General features: G+C 38.4%; 1 protein-coding gene across 4 annotated transcripts in view; it reads left to right on the forward strand.

Annotated features, from left to right (window-relative positions):
* Window positions 1-14,771, forward strand: part of DCLK2 (doublecortin like kinase 2) — an 83,991-nt gene that overhangs the window by 14,803 nt on the left and 54,417 nt on the right. For all 4 annotated transcript variants that reach the window (XR_003960145.4, XR_001122920.5, XM_030271888.4 and 1 more), the window contains exon 2: window positions 8,540-8,874. Coding sequence is in view for 2 of the 4 variants with exons in the window: in XM_030271888.4 (XP_030127748.4) it covers window positions 8,540-8,874 (335 nt within the window). In the remaining 2 variants the exon portion in view is untranslated. The remainder of the gene's footprint in view (window positions 1-8,539; window positions 8,875-14,771) is intronic.

The following is a 14,771-nucleotide window of genomic DNA, read 5'->3' on the forward strand; positions in this document are numbered from 1 at the left end:
TTTTTTTCTTTTTTTTCCTTCCTTAATGTGGCTTTTGCGGCTTTCCGGAATCTGGTTGGTTCCAAGGAGCTCCTCCGTCCCGTCTGGCCGCTGAACTCACCAGGGGTGCCGCCTGGATCGAGGATAGGGGAACCCCATGGATACCCCCAAACCGGATCATGTCTGGGGTCACCAAGATTGTTACAAATGAAAATTTATTCAGCCAAATTAAAAATAAAAATAGTTTTATTAGCGGTCAAATTCTATCTAGCCAGCCACAGAAAAAAAACCACAGTGCCGAGCCCAGGGATCAACCCTGGGTGTGCAACAAGGAGTCAGCCTCAGGAGAGGTTTTTCCCCTATGCCCACACCTCCATCCTGGCACAAGCGGTTTTTATAGGGAAAATTCTGCCTGAGGCCAAGATTTCAGCAATCAGTCTTTTCTTCCATTCAGAGTCCATAGGTTAATAAGATTTTCTTTTTTGGTGATGAGGAAGAGCAATTCAGTGTCCGGAGTTGTTGAATCCCTTGATGAAATTTACGGGAACGCTGCATTCACATATATCTGTCTGAGGATTTCCATGATATCCATCCCGGGTCGTTCACGCGATGATCAGCACCTGGGGTCCCCATATCTCTCCAGACATGGCCCATCTCCTGGCCGAGCCGTACCCTCTTACTTGTAAATCAGTTTCCAATATGCACCCGGTCTCGCCTGCGAGGGTGGCGGGGGGTGCTAATACAAACAAGCATAATCTAACAAGTATCCAATATTACACATTTCAGACAAGGAATGGTGCGAATTATGTTTACTACACATAACAAAGCTAAAGAGTTGCACCCAAAGAAGCTGAGGAACATAAGGTGAATAGGTGACATCTATGTAGATACCTGCCCTGTCCTGTGGGATTCACAGAGGAGCACATGCCTAAAAAATATGGAAAATGTTTTCCTTCCCTAGGGATGTTTTTACCTGTCAGCTGTATCATTCTCTGTTACACAGAGTGCCATTTAAAAAGTGATCCTTTATGTGACTTTGAGGATATAGCGCTTATTAACCTTGCAAAAAACAAGACAGAAAATCTTACTCAGATACTTTTGTTTCAAATATCCCCACTGAGGATTTTTGAGTGTTGCATACTTAATTAATTCCTTTTGTTGCTCACAACATGTGACATATCCACAGTTGGTTTCTAACCTAATGCTAGGGAAGAGTAAATATCTGTAAGTATTTCTTCAGTAGTTTCTATTTTTTAAGGACAAAAAGTCTGAATATTTCTAGGCTATTTGTTAAATGCTTAGCAGTGAGGTTTGGCTCACAAAACTTGTGCTGTGAAGAACCTCAAATGGTCAGGCAGCTGTGTTCCCTCAAAACTGCACATATCACACTGTGATGCAAAAAGGCTGGATGCATCCTACTTTTTTTATTAGTACCTAATATTGCATGGCTGAATTTAGAATAGTTCATGTAGAGGTATAAAATAATCAGGGTTGGAACAGACCTTTGAGATCATCCAGTCCAACCATCCACCCACCACTGCCAGTGTAACCCTAAACCATTTCACCCTATCACCAGATCCAAATGCCTCTAAACACCTGCAGGATGGTAGCTGCCCCACCTGCCTGAGGAACTTATTCCAGTGCCTGATCACCCTAACAGTGAAAAGATTTTTTTCTAATATCTCATCTGAATGTCCCCTGTCTCAGCTTAAGGCCATTTCCTTTATTCCTATTACTGCAGGCATGGCAGAAGAGACTGACCACACCTCCATCCAACTTTCTTTCAGGGAGCTGTAGACTGCCATGAGGTCCTCCCTGAGCCTACTCTTCTCCTGACTAAACAAACCCAGCTCCCTCAGCCATTCCTCATAAGAAGACATGTTTTACAGACCCTTTATGAGCCTTGTTTCCCTTCTCTGGACACACTGCAGCTCCTCAATGTCCTTTTTAAAGTGAGGAGCCCGGAACTGGACACAGCACACGAGCTGTGGCCTCACCAGTGCCCAGTACAGGGGAACAACCACTTCTCTGTCCTGCTGGCTGGTCCAGGCCAGGGTGCCATCAGACCTCTTGGCCACATAGGCACACTGGCTCAGGTTCAGCTGCTGTCAGCCAGCACTCAGGTGTCCCTTTCTGTCCCAAGCCATTCCTCACCCAGCCTGTATCACTGCATAGCTCAGGTGCAGAACCTGACACTTCACCTTCTTGAGCCTCCTGCAGCTGTGTCCTCAGCCCACTGATGGAGTCTGTCCAGGTGTCCAGCAGAGCCTTCCATCCCTTGAGCACATCAACTCAGTGTCTTCTGCACAATTACTGAGGTGCCCTTGATTCCTGTGTCCAGATCATCCATAAAGACATTAAACAGGACCAGCCCAAGGTGGAGCCCTGGGAACACCACTAGTGACCAGCTGCCAAATGGATTTATCTCCATTCACCACAGCACTCTGGGCCCAGCCATCCAGCCAGATTTTTACCCATTGAAGAGTCCACCCACCCAAGCTGGAAGCAGTTGGTTTTTCTAGGAGGATGCTGTGGCAGATGGTGTCAAACACTTTACTGAAGTCTAGATAGACCCTGGATAGGCGCATCCACAGCCTTCCCCTCATCTACTAAATGTACACACTATTCTCCTTAATTCATGCATTTTTTATCTTAAAAGGTGAGCTAGGCACATTTCTTGAGGATTGTTGTTGAAGAAATAGATGGCAAATAAAAAACTTCGTGGATGAATTTCTAAGAAAGCAAACCAGTATTTAGGCAGCTGATGACCTATGGCTATTTGTCAGTCAGATTGACCAGTGTAGTCTTGTTTTCTTTTTCCATTTTCTGTGTTTATAATATGTATTTTCTTCTTCTGAGGGAATGGCGGGTGTTGTGTTTAGACTGTTGGCTGTCTGAAGCTGGAATCCTTTTACGTTGTTCTTAAATCACTTACACAGCAGCTTGTTTCATGATTAGTGCATCTGGTTATTAATTCAGTGCAGCTAAATTATTGAGTGGCAGGTCATGTTTCCTTGTCAGTAGGCAATGTTCCATGTCTTCTAGCTGATTTTCTACTGTTAATAAGACTTGGAAAATCAGAGGTAGACTTATGCCATTTGTTGATTATATTGTGACCCAAAGTATCAGCAGATGTTTCTCTTTTTAAGCAAGCATATGCCCAGTTTGGGGAGTTTTTGGTGGTAGCAGGATTTCTTCATGGAAGAGCTGGCACTTGTAGCTTGCTCTGGGTAGTGTCATGAATCGTGAGATGGATTGTACATATGCTCTGTTGAAATTATGCTGTGAACTTATAAGGAGGTTTCAGACTTCTGCCAAAACTGCTCTGTAGCCTGGTTGAGCTTTCTGCTGTGGAATAGTCTGGCTGGGCTCAAGCGTCCCAGATGTCACCTATGTCTGGAAGTCTTGCATTTTTTTCTGCATCTAAATGAAAAAAAGAAAGCATTGCTAAATAGATCTTCCTGCTTCATTACTCTATATTGCTTCTTTACCTGCAAATCTCAGTGTAAGATTAGAGACTAAAACTCATGCTCTGGTCTGAAACTTGGGGAGCTGATTCATGTTAAAGCCAATGTTGTGAGCTGGAGACATGGTATTTACTTTCCATAATGTAATTGCTATGACTGTGCTAGTTGAAGCTAGCATGCATTAGCTTTAAAGTCTTTCAAGAATATGAATGGAAAGTGGGCTTTCAAAACAAAGAATTGACCATATTGAAGTCAGCAGTGTAAATATTTGAATTATTGTTTATGCCTGTTTTTGGAGATTTGTCAGCTTTTTTGGGGTGGTAGATGTAAAAATGCAAAAAGAAAAAAGCTACAGCCTGATCACAATGCTGCTGAAGTCTCATAACGTATTTCTTTTTTGTTTGGGATGATATGCATTTAGGCTATTCACATAGAAAATCTCATTCAAGACAGTCACTGAAGCAGTCAAATTTATTTATGTTTGTTATTTTTAACCATAAATGTTATATATATAGTTTCAACGATGTTTGAAAACAATTTGATTGGTTCAACCCTTTTAGCCTCCCTCAAAAATCAAGTATTGTGTGCTATATTTTACATATATTAGTTTTCTGAAAGATTGTGGAGATTATCAGAAATCTGTACTTATACATGAATTAATCCCAAATGGATTTAAAATCAGGTCATACATGAAAGCTGTGAGCAAATATGATATATATATAGTATATATATTTTCAGGTCCTTACCTACAAAAAATTAATGTAAAAAAGAGATAATACTTCTACAAATGACATGATATTTCTTCCAAACTAACATATATAAGGGCATTTTCTACTTTGGAGGATGGCTACAATAATTTAAACAATAGCACACCTTTATTAATGCTTGCTTATCAAGGGATGGTGTTTTCTCAGGCATGTTTTTGAAATACACCATTCTGTAGGAAAGTTTCCTGGAGTTAACTTTATAGGTTGATTTAAGTTACCCCTGCCATTTTTTTCCTTAAATATTTTCATCTGCTAAGTAGTGAATTGTATACCCCTGTCAAACAAATAACTGTTTAACTTGTTCCTAGAAAACCATTCTTTATCCAGAGAGAAGCAATTGGCTTCCTAATGATACTGTTTCTTGGGGTTTTTTTTGTATCTTGCAAGTTTTTAAATAGAACGTAGAAACTGTGAATGAAGTCCTGGCTAGTAAAATAATTAGAGATTTAAGTAATAATTTCAAAACTTTATCCTTTAAGTCATGAAACAAGAAAATCACTCAGTAAGTTTGTTTTCTCACTTACAGCCCTTGCTCTAGTCTTGCCATATGTGCCTGCCTTGCAGGTATAGCAGTAAAATCTGTTTTCCATGCAAAACTTGTGTTATTTAACTTTATTTACATGTCTGGTATATGAAAGCAGGCATGGACTTCAAAGCACTTACTAAGCAATTTGTAATATACTATATTCTCAAGCAATTAGACTTTCCTGTATCTACCAACTATAGGAAATTTTCAATTAATTTTGGCAGATTTTTTTTTTTTTTTTTAGGTAAAATAGTTTGTGCTTCAACTTCAGGCTTGGCTAAATGTATCTGAAACAAATAATTTGAAATTCTTTCTTTTAAGTTATTACATTGTTTTAACTTGAAATCAGTTCCTGACTTTCATTACTGTGACCTCTGCTTAAAGGAAAAAAAGTAAAAAAAAGAAGAAATCTGTATTACAGCACTCTGAGATAACCATCAAGCAGGGAAGCAGTAGGAGACAAAGTTTTACACTGCTATCGTAAAGAAATGTAGATCCTTTTGGATTAATATTGACTGAAAAATTTATAGAAGTACAATTTCTGCTGTCCTATAGGGTGCTGTAGGACAGCTGTGACAGAGAATAGATCACATTCCATGATAGTACAAAGAAGATGTTCTATTTATGAGTCTGTAAAAAACAAAGCCTGAATGCCTGTTGAAACTTTGCTATTATAAATCCTTGAGCAAAGGGACCTTTTGTCCTCTACCTTTACTTTGTGCAAAGCAATGAATTCAAGTTTCAGACTATTTCTGAGTAGCTTTACTCTTTATTTTTTTTAAACTTTAAGATCTAAATTTCAGCCCTGAGATTTAACTTGGAATTACGTTGTGTGCATTTCTTGTTTTTTGGTTTTTGTTTTTGGTTTGGTTTGTTTGTTTTTTGTTTGTTTGTTTTTTATGGTCTAGGAAGTGCATTGGTTTTGAGTCAGAAAGGATAATTCTGAACATTTTCAATGATGATTTTGAGATACTTTATAGAATTTATTTAAAGCTCTTTTCCACTCAGCTGGACAGACTGTCCCAAGAGTTTGTGCTGATTTTGGCTGGGATAATTTTCTTTGTGATAGCTAGTATGGGCTATGTTTTGTATTTGTTTTTGAAACAGTGTTGATAACTGGGAGATGTTTTTGTTCCTGTTGAGCAGGACTCACGCAGAGTCAAGGCCTTTTTGGCTTCTCACATCATCCCACCAGTTAGTGGGCTGGGGAAAGATGAAACTGGGAGGTGACACAGCTGGGACAATTGACCCCAACTGGCCCAAGTGATATTCCAGACCATATGACATCATCCTCAGTTTATAAATCTGGGGGAAGAAGGAGGAGGAGGAGGAGGAGGAGGAGGAGGAGGAAAGTTCAGAGTTAAAGCATGTGTCTTCCCAAGCCACCATTACCATGATGGAGCCTGGCTTTCCTGGAGGAGGCTGAACACCTGCCTGTCCTTGAGAAGTGGTGAATGAATTCCTTGTTTATCTTTGCTTGCCCCTGTAGTTTTTGCTTTCCCTATTAAACTGTATCTCAATCCATTAGTTTTATTTTACCCTTCTGATTTTGCCTCTTCTGTCCCACTGAGTCGGACTACTACCAGCTTCTTGAAGTGCCTCTCATTTGGCAGCGCTGAGTTTGGAGACAGACTTACTGGCAATTGTTCAGGCAACAAGCATAGTCCATTGAATCTAGTGACAGAGGATGTACGGGGGAAACCTTTGCTTTCTATTGTAGCTGATTCAAGTTTTCACAAAACTTGAATCTCTCACGCTGTTTTGCAATAACAGGATAGATGATGAAAACAGCTGTTGGAAGAGAACTGTGCACATCTTTAAAATCATAGGATCTCAGTTTGAAAGGGACTTTCTGAAGTCATCCAATATCTTGCTCAGGTTTGATAAGACCAGATTGCTTGAAGATTTACAATTTAGCATGTAGTTCCGGGGCAGCATGAGCTTCTAGACACCATGGTCCTTACAAAGCTGTGTGGAGTCTGGGGTTCTTTTTCTCCTACCTTTAAGTTGGTGCTAGTGTGCAGCATGCAGCTCTTTGTCAAGGAGTTTGTGTGCTGAAAACACCTCCTTTCTCTTAGCTAATATTTTGGGGGAAAGAGGAGGAGTCTAGTTTTGTCTGCATCAGTTTGTTTTTCGCACCACTTGATCTATGAATATGAGGAGGAATGGTGGGGAGAAGTGAAGAGGAAGAGTACAGACAAGGCAGTGGCATCCACACAACTTCACCCCAGTTTCCTAGTACCTAAGTGGAATACAGTCCTGGTGATGTTTGTGGAGGCAGAATTGGCTGCCAGAATTTTCAAACAAAATCACTGTTAACTTGGCTTAATTATAATCTGTGTTCTTTCAAATACAGCAAGTAGACTTTCAAGAAGGTCTAAATACAAGACAAATTACAAAGCAGTGTAATTGGTATTGGAAAAGAAACAAGAAAGTCTTTCAGCTTACAGTAATTCTTCAGGGCTTTGAAAGTAGTTTAGTATGTTGCATTTAGAATTAGCTCTGCAACTTCTAAGATAAATCAGCTCTCCAAACTAGAGTTCAGAAAGTAAAAGTGTTGTTTAAAAGTTTTCTAATATGTATCTAAATGTGGGCATACATTTTGTAACTCTTACAATTCTGTCCCCTAGAAGTATGTTTACTCTTTACTCATCTTGCTGTGCATGTTAGAAGTGAGTTTGATTTCTTCCAACAGTGACTTTGACTGCGTAGCTTTAATTTTAGAACAGGTTAAGTATTATAACATATAGGTAGATCTTCTGTCTGGAGCAATGTTGTATTCTGTCAGTTTTGAATGTTTTAGCATTCATCCTTCTGGCAAGACTCTGCCCTTTCAAGAATGTCTTGGGATGTCATTTTGTGACACTGCAAGGATATGGGTTACACAAATAACCCAGAGTTAAAGATGTTCTTGTCATGGTTTACACCTTATGTATTGCTGTCAGGTGTCAAAGGTATTGTCATAAGCTGCAAGTAGTCTGCCTCTTTTTTTCTTTAAAAGCAAAGCAAAACAAAACAAAAAATAACAAAAAAAGCCCAAACCAAACAAGCCAACAAAAACCAACAAACCAAAAAAACCAACCAAACAAAAAAACCCAAAAACAAAAAAGAGGGAAAAAAAGAGCCAAAAAAACCCCAAAAACCAACCTGCAAACCAGCTTTGAGTTAGGAAAGAATTTAAAAATGGGGAAGAATTTAAAAACGGGGAAGTGTGGATGTATTATTATCCTCCTATACTCTCAAAGACTTCCTTGTGGCCTCAGCAGATGTTCATTATTCTAAAAAATATCTAAATTGATGGGTTTCAAATATATGTCCTTGTTAGAAAGGCAGTAACTCCTGGTAAGTTAACGTGCCTTTCAGGGTAAGGGCCTTGAGGTGCTTAAATTTATTGTGTTAAAACTTGCTGTTGTAAAATAAACAAAGACATGGGTGTACATATCTTGAAGTACATGGTTGAGGGATATATATATATAGGGGAGGACCTGGAAATTTGCTGTAGGAGAATGCTCTAAATGTCATGTGTTGAGCTCAGGTAATTTAAGCACTTGCAAAATGACTCAATCCAAAAGACGTGAAATGTCTCGAACCCCCTACAATTTTTTATACCAGAGGTCTTTTGAAATCTATTGAAAGCACTGTATGAGAGTGTTCTTAGGGTGGAAAGTCCTGATAATTTATGGTCCTCCTTGTCAAAATACAGAAAAATCATTCCCAAAATATGTCTTTTTTTCTGGTTTTTAAGTTGACAAAGTAACTGCAAACCCCCTTAAACTGTGAACATGTCCTCTTCTTTTCAGGTGAGAGCTATGTGTGTGCATCCAATGAACCGTATCGCAAAGTTGATTACACCAAGAATGTCAACCCGAACTGGTGTGTGAACATAAGGACTGGGTCCAGCCGGTCCTTGACGTCCTTGACATCCACAAGGAGCGAAGTGAAGGAGAGTAAAGATTTCATTAAACCCAAATTGGTGACTGTTATTAGGAGTGGGGTGAAGCCACGGAAAGCTGTGAGAATTTTGCTGAACAAGAAGACTGCTCACTCCTTTGAACAGGTCTTGAATGACATCACAGAAGCCATTAAGTTAGACTCGGGTGTAGTCAAGAGACTTTGTACACTGGATGGAAAGCAGGTAGGAGAATAAACTGCTGTGGCCATCTAATAATCTGAGATGCTCAGTTTTCATAAGTTCAATTCTTACTATTGTGAATGCTTTAATCTCTTTCTGAATGACAGTTCAAAAAATCAAATTTTAAACGTTTTTTTAAAATATTAATGCACACAAAAAATTAGAATTGTATATAGTGTAAAATAAATGGATCTTTACATTCAAGTAAAGCAAGTTATTTTTTATGCTAGCCTTTTTGCATTGCTCAAAAAAGTGACTATTGATTAAGTAATATAGTTTATTTGAAACATTGGAACTTGTTAAGATATCTGTGTTTTCAGACTACCATATAGTGGCTGAATGGTATAAGAAAAATATCAGTGTCTCCTTCCATTGCACTTCCATAGATTGCTGTTTCCAGAGGTAGTAACTGACATGAGCTGAGGTCAAGAATTGTATCTGAAATTAATAATTCTGGGACGGTGGTCACATCTTTGCAACTTGCTTTTTTTCCTTTCAGTTTTATCTCTGCGAAAACAAAGCTGGGTTAATGATGTGATAAGTGTGTGTTCTTGCACAGAAATACGAAGGAGTGGCCCACAGGATGCTCTGCTGCACACACTTAGTGTTGATCAGTCACATTAATGACTCAGCCCTTCATAGAACAGGACTTTGATACCTGATTCTTTTATTTGACACTACTGTGGAACTCTGAAGAATTGTGACTTTAGTAATAGAGGAACACAGTGGCAGAGTAGATCAGGTATCAGGCACCTGGACTCTTGTACTGTTGACTAAACATTGATATCCTTGCTCATTCAACAGGTATTTATATACACCTGTATACCTATACATCTGCATGAAGTACTTGTAAAAGTTCCAGTTGTGTTCTGAGATGTGGGCATTTTTATTTTCAATATTTTTATTATGTTTAATGCAAAAAACCCACTGTTTTTTTGGTGCAAGCTTCTAACAAATGTATCACAGAACAAGTGCACTTAGATTGCCTCAGTATGAGCTCTGTCTCTGCTTATGTTCTGTGTGCCTGGATTTTCTGTGTCCCTACACTTCTTGTAGGGAAATATGTGAAAAGAACAACTTGTGTGTTTTGATGAAAATGTAGCAAGGCAAAGGCATCACTGAAAATATTGATTTTCAGTGTTTGGTGGCACAATGATGTGCTCTTTAGTTCTCCTAATAGCTTTGATTTTAAATGAGATTTGTTAATGCTACTTCTTAACAGAGAATCCTTCCTAGGAACATCCAAACAGTGATTATGTTTAATTTAATTAATAATAAAATAGCTTTGAGGATATTTATTATGCAGTAATGAGTCTCTTCTGCCCATGAAGTGTTATGACACTGTCTCAAGATTTTTATCTTCTCAAGTAAGCAGGGAGTCAGTAAGGGAAGTTGCAAAAGCTAGGATTGTCAGTTCACATTCATCTCTTCTTGCATTGTTAAAGCAGCAAGAAACCCACTGATCTGCACTGATATGGAAGATGCAGTAGTGCATCAGGGATCAATAAAAGTAGTTAACAGTAAATATCACATTAATTGCTTGCATGTTGCCATCACCCATGGTGGATGATGACTGTGTTCAGTCCATGGTGAGGATGACCAAGCATTGGTAATGCTCCAAAATAGGATTTTTATTTGCTGCAGTGCTTCCTCCTCCCCTTCTGTGGTAAAGGCCGTGAGCGAACTTGGACTGCAGCTGTAGGAGTGTTCTCAGGCAGGATTGAGAAATCCCTAATTCCAACTGTGAGCAGTCTGCGGGGAGCTGCTGCATGCAGCTGCCTCTCTGTGTAAACTGTTCCAGCAGCAGCAGTGCATAAATGTGGAGATCTCCCTTCCATTGGGAGGACAGGCCTTGTACTTTCCCACAGACTTTGGGAAGGAGCCTTTGTGGCACAACCACAGTGTAACTGTGTCTTAAGAGCTTGTGAGAAGGAGTGAACAGAGACCTATCACTTCAAACACCCTGACAAAAATAGAAGCCTTCTATTACTTACCTAGGAGGGTGGAGAGCTCTTGTTTTGTTTTATTTTTTCTTTATTTCTCTTTCCCCAAAGTAAAGGGCTGACCCAAGTTTGAGGCAGTAGGGTTTTTTTAATTCATTTGTTCACTGCCAGTATACGTAGAGGTTGATGCTGAAGGGCTTTTTGGGGTTTGGGACATAAAGAGTTGCTTTCCTGCCAGCTACCAATTGGTGGAAATTTCTGAGCCTATTTTCTCTAATGTAGTAATTGCTTATTCTTCTAAATCTGCTAGGGAGGCAGATCTTTTATGTTTGTTGTGGTGTTGGCACAGCTTGAAAGGCAACCATTAAAAAAAAGACATTTTGTAAATGAGTGTGTTCCTATAAATGTAGCTCTTGTGTTTCTCATGGTTGGTTGTTTTTTTTTTTTCCTTGCTCCTTCATATTTTTATCTCTGGGGAAATACTTTTTTTTTAACCTGAGTGAATAGGCTTAGGTTGTATTTTCTGTTAAATATGAAAATGGGACTGAAATTCAGATGATTAAAACATGTGTGTATAAAATTTGTATCCTCTGATTAGGGAATGCATTGTTCTGTTAACTTGTGGTATGATTTTTTTTTTTTTTTTTTTTAATTCCACTAGAACCATTTAATGTGTAGGAAGAAATGGTCATAAAACCAGTGGTCTTTCTGACCAGTAGAAGAGAAAGGATGTTTTCAAAAGAGTTTTTATTTGCTCTCCTGACTTCATTAATCCAAACTGTTGCAAAATCTCGATGATAATAGTAGAACAGAGATTAACACCTGAGCTGGATATTTACCTTGATTTTTCTGTGTGAAAACAGACAAGTATCTGGTTTTTAATTGTAAGATTTTATAATGTTTGCAAGTTTTTATTTTATCTTCAGTTTCAAAATGGATGCTGTAACTTAAAATATTAGTGCTTTGTAGCCTGAAGTGCAGATTTATTTTTTTATTATTTTGATGCTGGGCTTAATTCTAACTTTTAAGCTATTGAACAACCAACTTTTTTTTACCTCCCAAGATTGTTGACATGATTTTTAAGTGAGAAAAATATTTCTGTAAAAATAACTAGGCTTTAACTTTGCTGTGCAGGCTTCTGCTGTTCCAGTCTTTGTGCTTCTGACATTGAGGTTTGCCTAATATATTTGCTTGACCAAAGTGTTTTCCTTACTTGGCTGCATTTTCCTGGAATCTGTCACTACCCTACTGTGAAGCAAGGACAGTCAGACTTCTCCAGTTGGGAAGTTAACCCTTTGTTATCTCTGAAGAGAGTGGAGGGTTTCTTTCCTCCTAAACAAACTTCAAGCTTCAGTCATTGCAAAGTGTGGGGTAGTGACTGCGTGCTAAGTTGTGGGGAGAGATTCTCTGTGTGAAGCTCACAAAAAACCATACACAACTCTGAAGCTTGTGTTATTTGACACACAAAAGGAAACTAAATCTTCACGCTTTTTAAACCTGCAGTGTGTTGCAGTTTCATGGATTAATGTCCATAACACAATTGAAAAGGTGGATGAGACACCTTTTCTATACTCTGCTGTCAAAACAGTGAGAATGCACCAAAAATTAGCCTTATTTTGAAGGTCTTTTTTGATAGGCCACAGGTATATTTGGGACTGTCTCTGGAACCAAATGTTGTCCAATTTTCTATTAATGACTTTTTTTTTTTTTTATAAAGTGCTCATTAAAAGTAAATTGATAACTGAAGAAAACAGTTACTACATGTGGATGTATTAATCAGTCATTGTGCTCTCCTCTCAGAGATTTTTTTATTCTCTAGTGACAGATTCAAAAACTCTTAGTAGAGAAGATGGCTTTTGAAAATTGAATTTTGTATTTGCTTTGCTGTTAACATACACATCACAGAGGGCAGAAACCAAAATAAAGGATGAGCAGGAGAGATTTTGTTTATTCATGTAACAGATTTTCCCAATATTCTTCCTAGTCTTTTGTCATTCAGATCTCAAAAATTTCTAGTAATACAGTATTTTTGCTACAATATGAATCTCAGGTCGTGCCATGTGAAACAGCCACAGTCTAGCACTGTAAAAACTTGGCTCTCTGGAACAAAGGTCTTTAGAATTTGTCACAGCAGGGGAAACAGCAGGGGAGCCCCTGTGTCCCATTCTTGCTTTCTGGAGATCAATAACTTGGAGTACAGTAAAGATAGAATAGAGAACATATCTCTTTCCTTCCCACAGGGATGCACAGTTCTGGCTGTGGGGCTGTAGTGTAACATTACTGGGAATGTGATGGCTGGTGTCCACTGGGTGTGAATTTATTCTGTTTCAGCAAGGTGCAGTTTAGAGATGTGATTGGTAATACCCATTGCCGTCGGACTAGCAGCCTGGTGAAGTGTAATGTTAAAATAATAGATTATTTCTGAAAATGAACATAAAACCAGAACCTGGTGTGAAGTCAGCGCTTTTAAATTACAGCGTGGAAACCGAATAATTTGCTGGTATGTTAGCTAACAGCAAGCATGTGTGTCCTGCTAAAAGTGACATCCAGCTTGCTGAAGTCTTTGTGGATCTATAGAGAAGATAAATCCTACTGGGATTTCAATTTTTGTCTGCACACACCAAGAGCTGACAGCACTTAATAAAAATGACATGCTGCACAGTGTGGGAAACAATCACTGCAGAAGTAGTGATGTCACCAGTTGTATCTTTGTTGATGTATGATTACAATAATTTTAGTGATGGGTTACAGAAATGGTGTGTGGAGCTCTTGGAATAAAAGAGCGGTATGCAGTCATTGTCTGCCATCTGCCAGGCTAAAGATTGGGTCACATGACTTGGAAACTAAACCTTGGGAATTTGTTATGTCCCGCTGAGCCTGCCCATTAACAGATAATTAGTCTGGTAAGAAATATTTTTAATTTATTCTGCAGCTGTCATATGCCAGATTAGGATTTGTGTCACAGGTTCCTCATTACTTTGAGATCTTGGAATTTTTTTTCCTGTAATTAAATTACTCTGTGTTCCTTCAGCAAACAGTTCTTACATTATAAAATTTTCTTTAAGAATCTTGCTACATCTTACAGTGTAAAGCTATTTACCAACCATGTATGAAAGGGTTTTGAGGTTGAATTTTCTCCATTCCTGTTCATAATGGAGGCTGTAAGCAGAATTTCTAGTTTTAGGATTTGGCCTTCAGATTGTCAGGTTGATGGATCTGTAGCTGCTTCTTGGTTGGCTGTAATCAGCTACTGTTTCTTAAGTTTACTGAAGCACAACTGAAATCTTAAAATATGAACTTTTATATTTGTACCAGTTGCTAAGAAAAATGACGTTCTGCTCCATACTAAATTAATGGCAGGAAACATCAGTTTGTTGGAGAGAGGAAAGGAATATTTTTCTTTAAAGTTTAAAATATTGCTAGCTGATTAATTTGCAGTGAACCTTTAAACAGAGAAACCTGACAACTCAGACGGAAAAGCAATATTAATGTAATAGCAACAAAAGCCAGCTCCTAGAAGTAGAGAGCTTCCCAGCACTTAAAAGGAACACTGACCCTGTTTATGGCTTGGAGGTTGAAAGCTTCGCATAGGAGGGAGTGATACCTCAGTGTTTGCAGTGTAGACTGTAAAAGTCAGTTTTCTTGTAGCACTTGTTCACTGAACCAATGATCTTTTCTTTTTTTCTGTTGTGCAAATATGCAATCTATGCCACGTTCTTAAATATTTATTTTGTTCATATTTATTTGGTGTTTTATTTACTCATACATGGTGCAGGATATCTCGGCTATCTCTGTATTTATTAAAGGCTTCTTGAAGAAACCAAAATATTTCAGAAGAAAGCAAGAAAGAATAGAATATAACTTGTAGCTAAATGGGGAGTTGGATTTTTGGCTAGTAGGTTTGGCTTTTCTTGGCTTTCCCCATCTTATCTCTTTAAAAAAAAAAAAAAAACACCA

Source organism: Taeniopygia guttata, chromosome 4 (genome assembly GCF_048771995.1).
Source record: "Taeniopygia guttata chromosome 4, bTaeGut7.mat, whole genome shotgun sequence".
NCBI lineage: Eukaryota > Metazoa > Chordata > Aves > Passeriformes > Estrildidae > Taeniopygia > Taeniopygia guttata.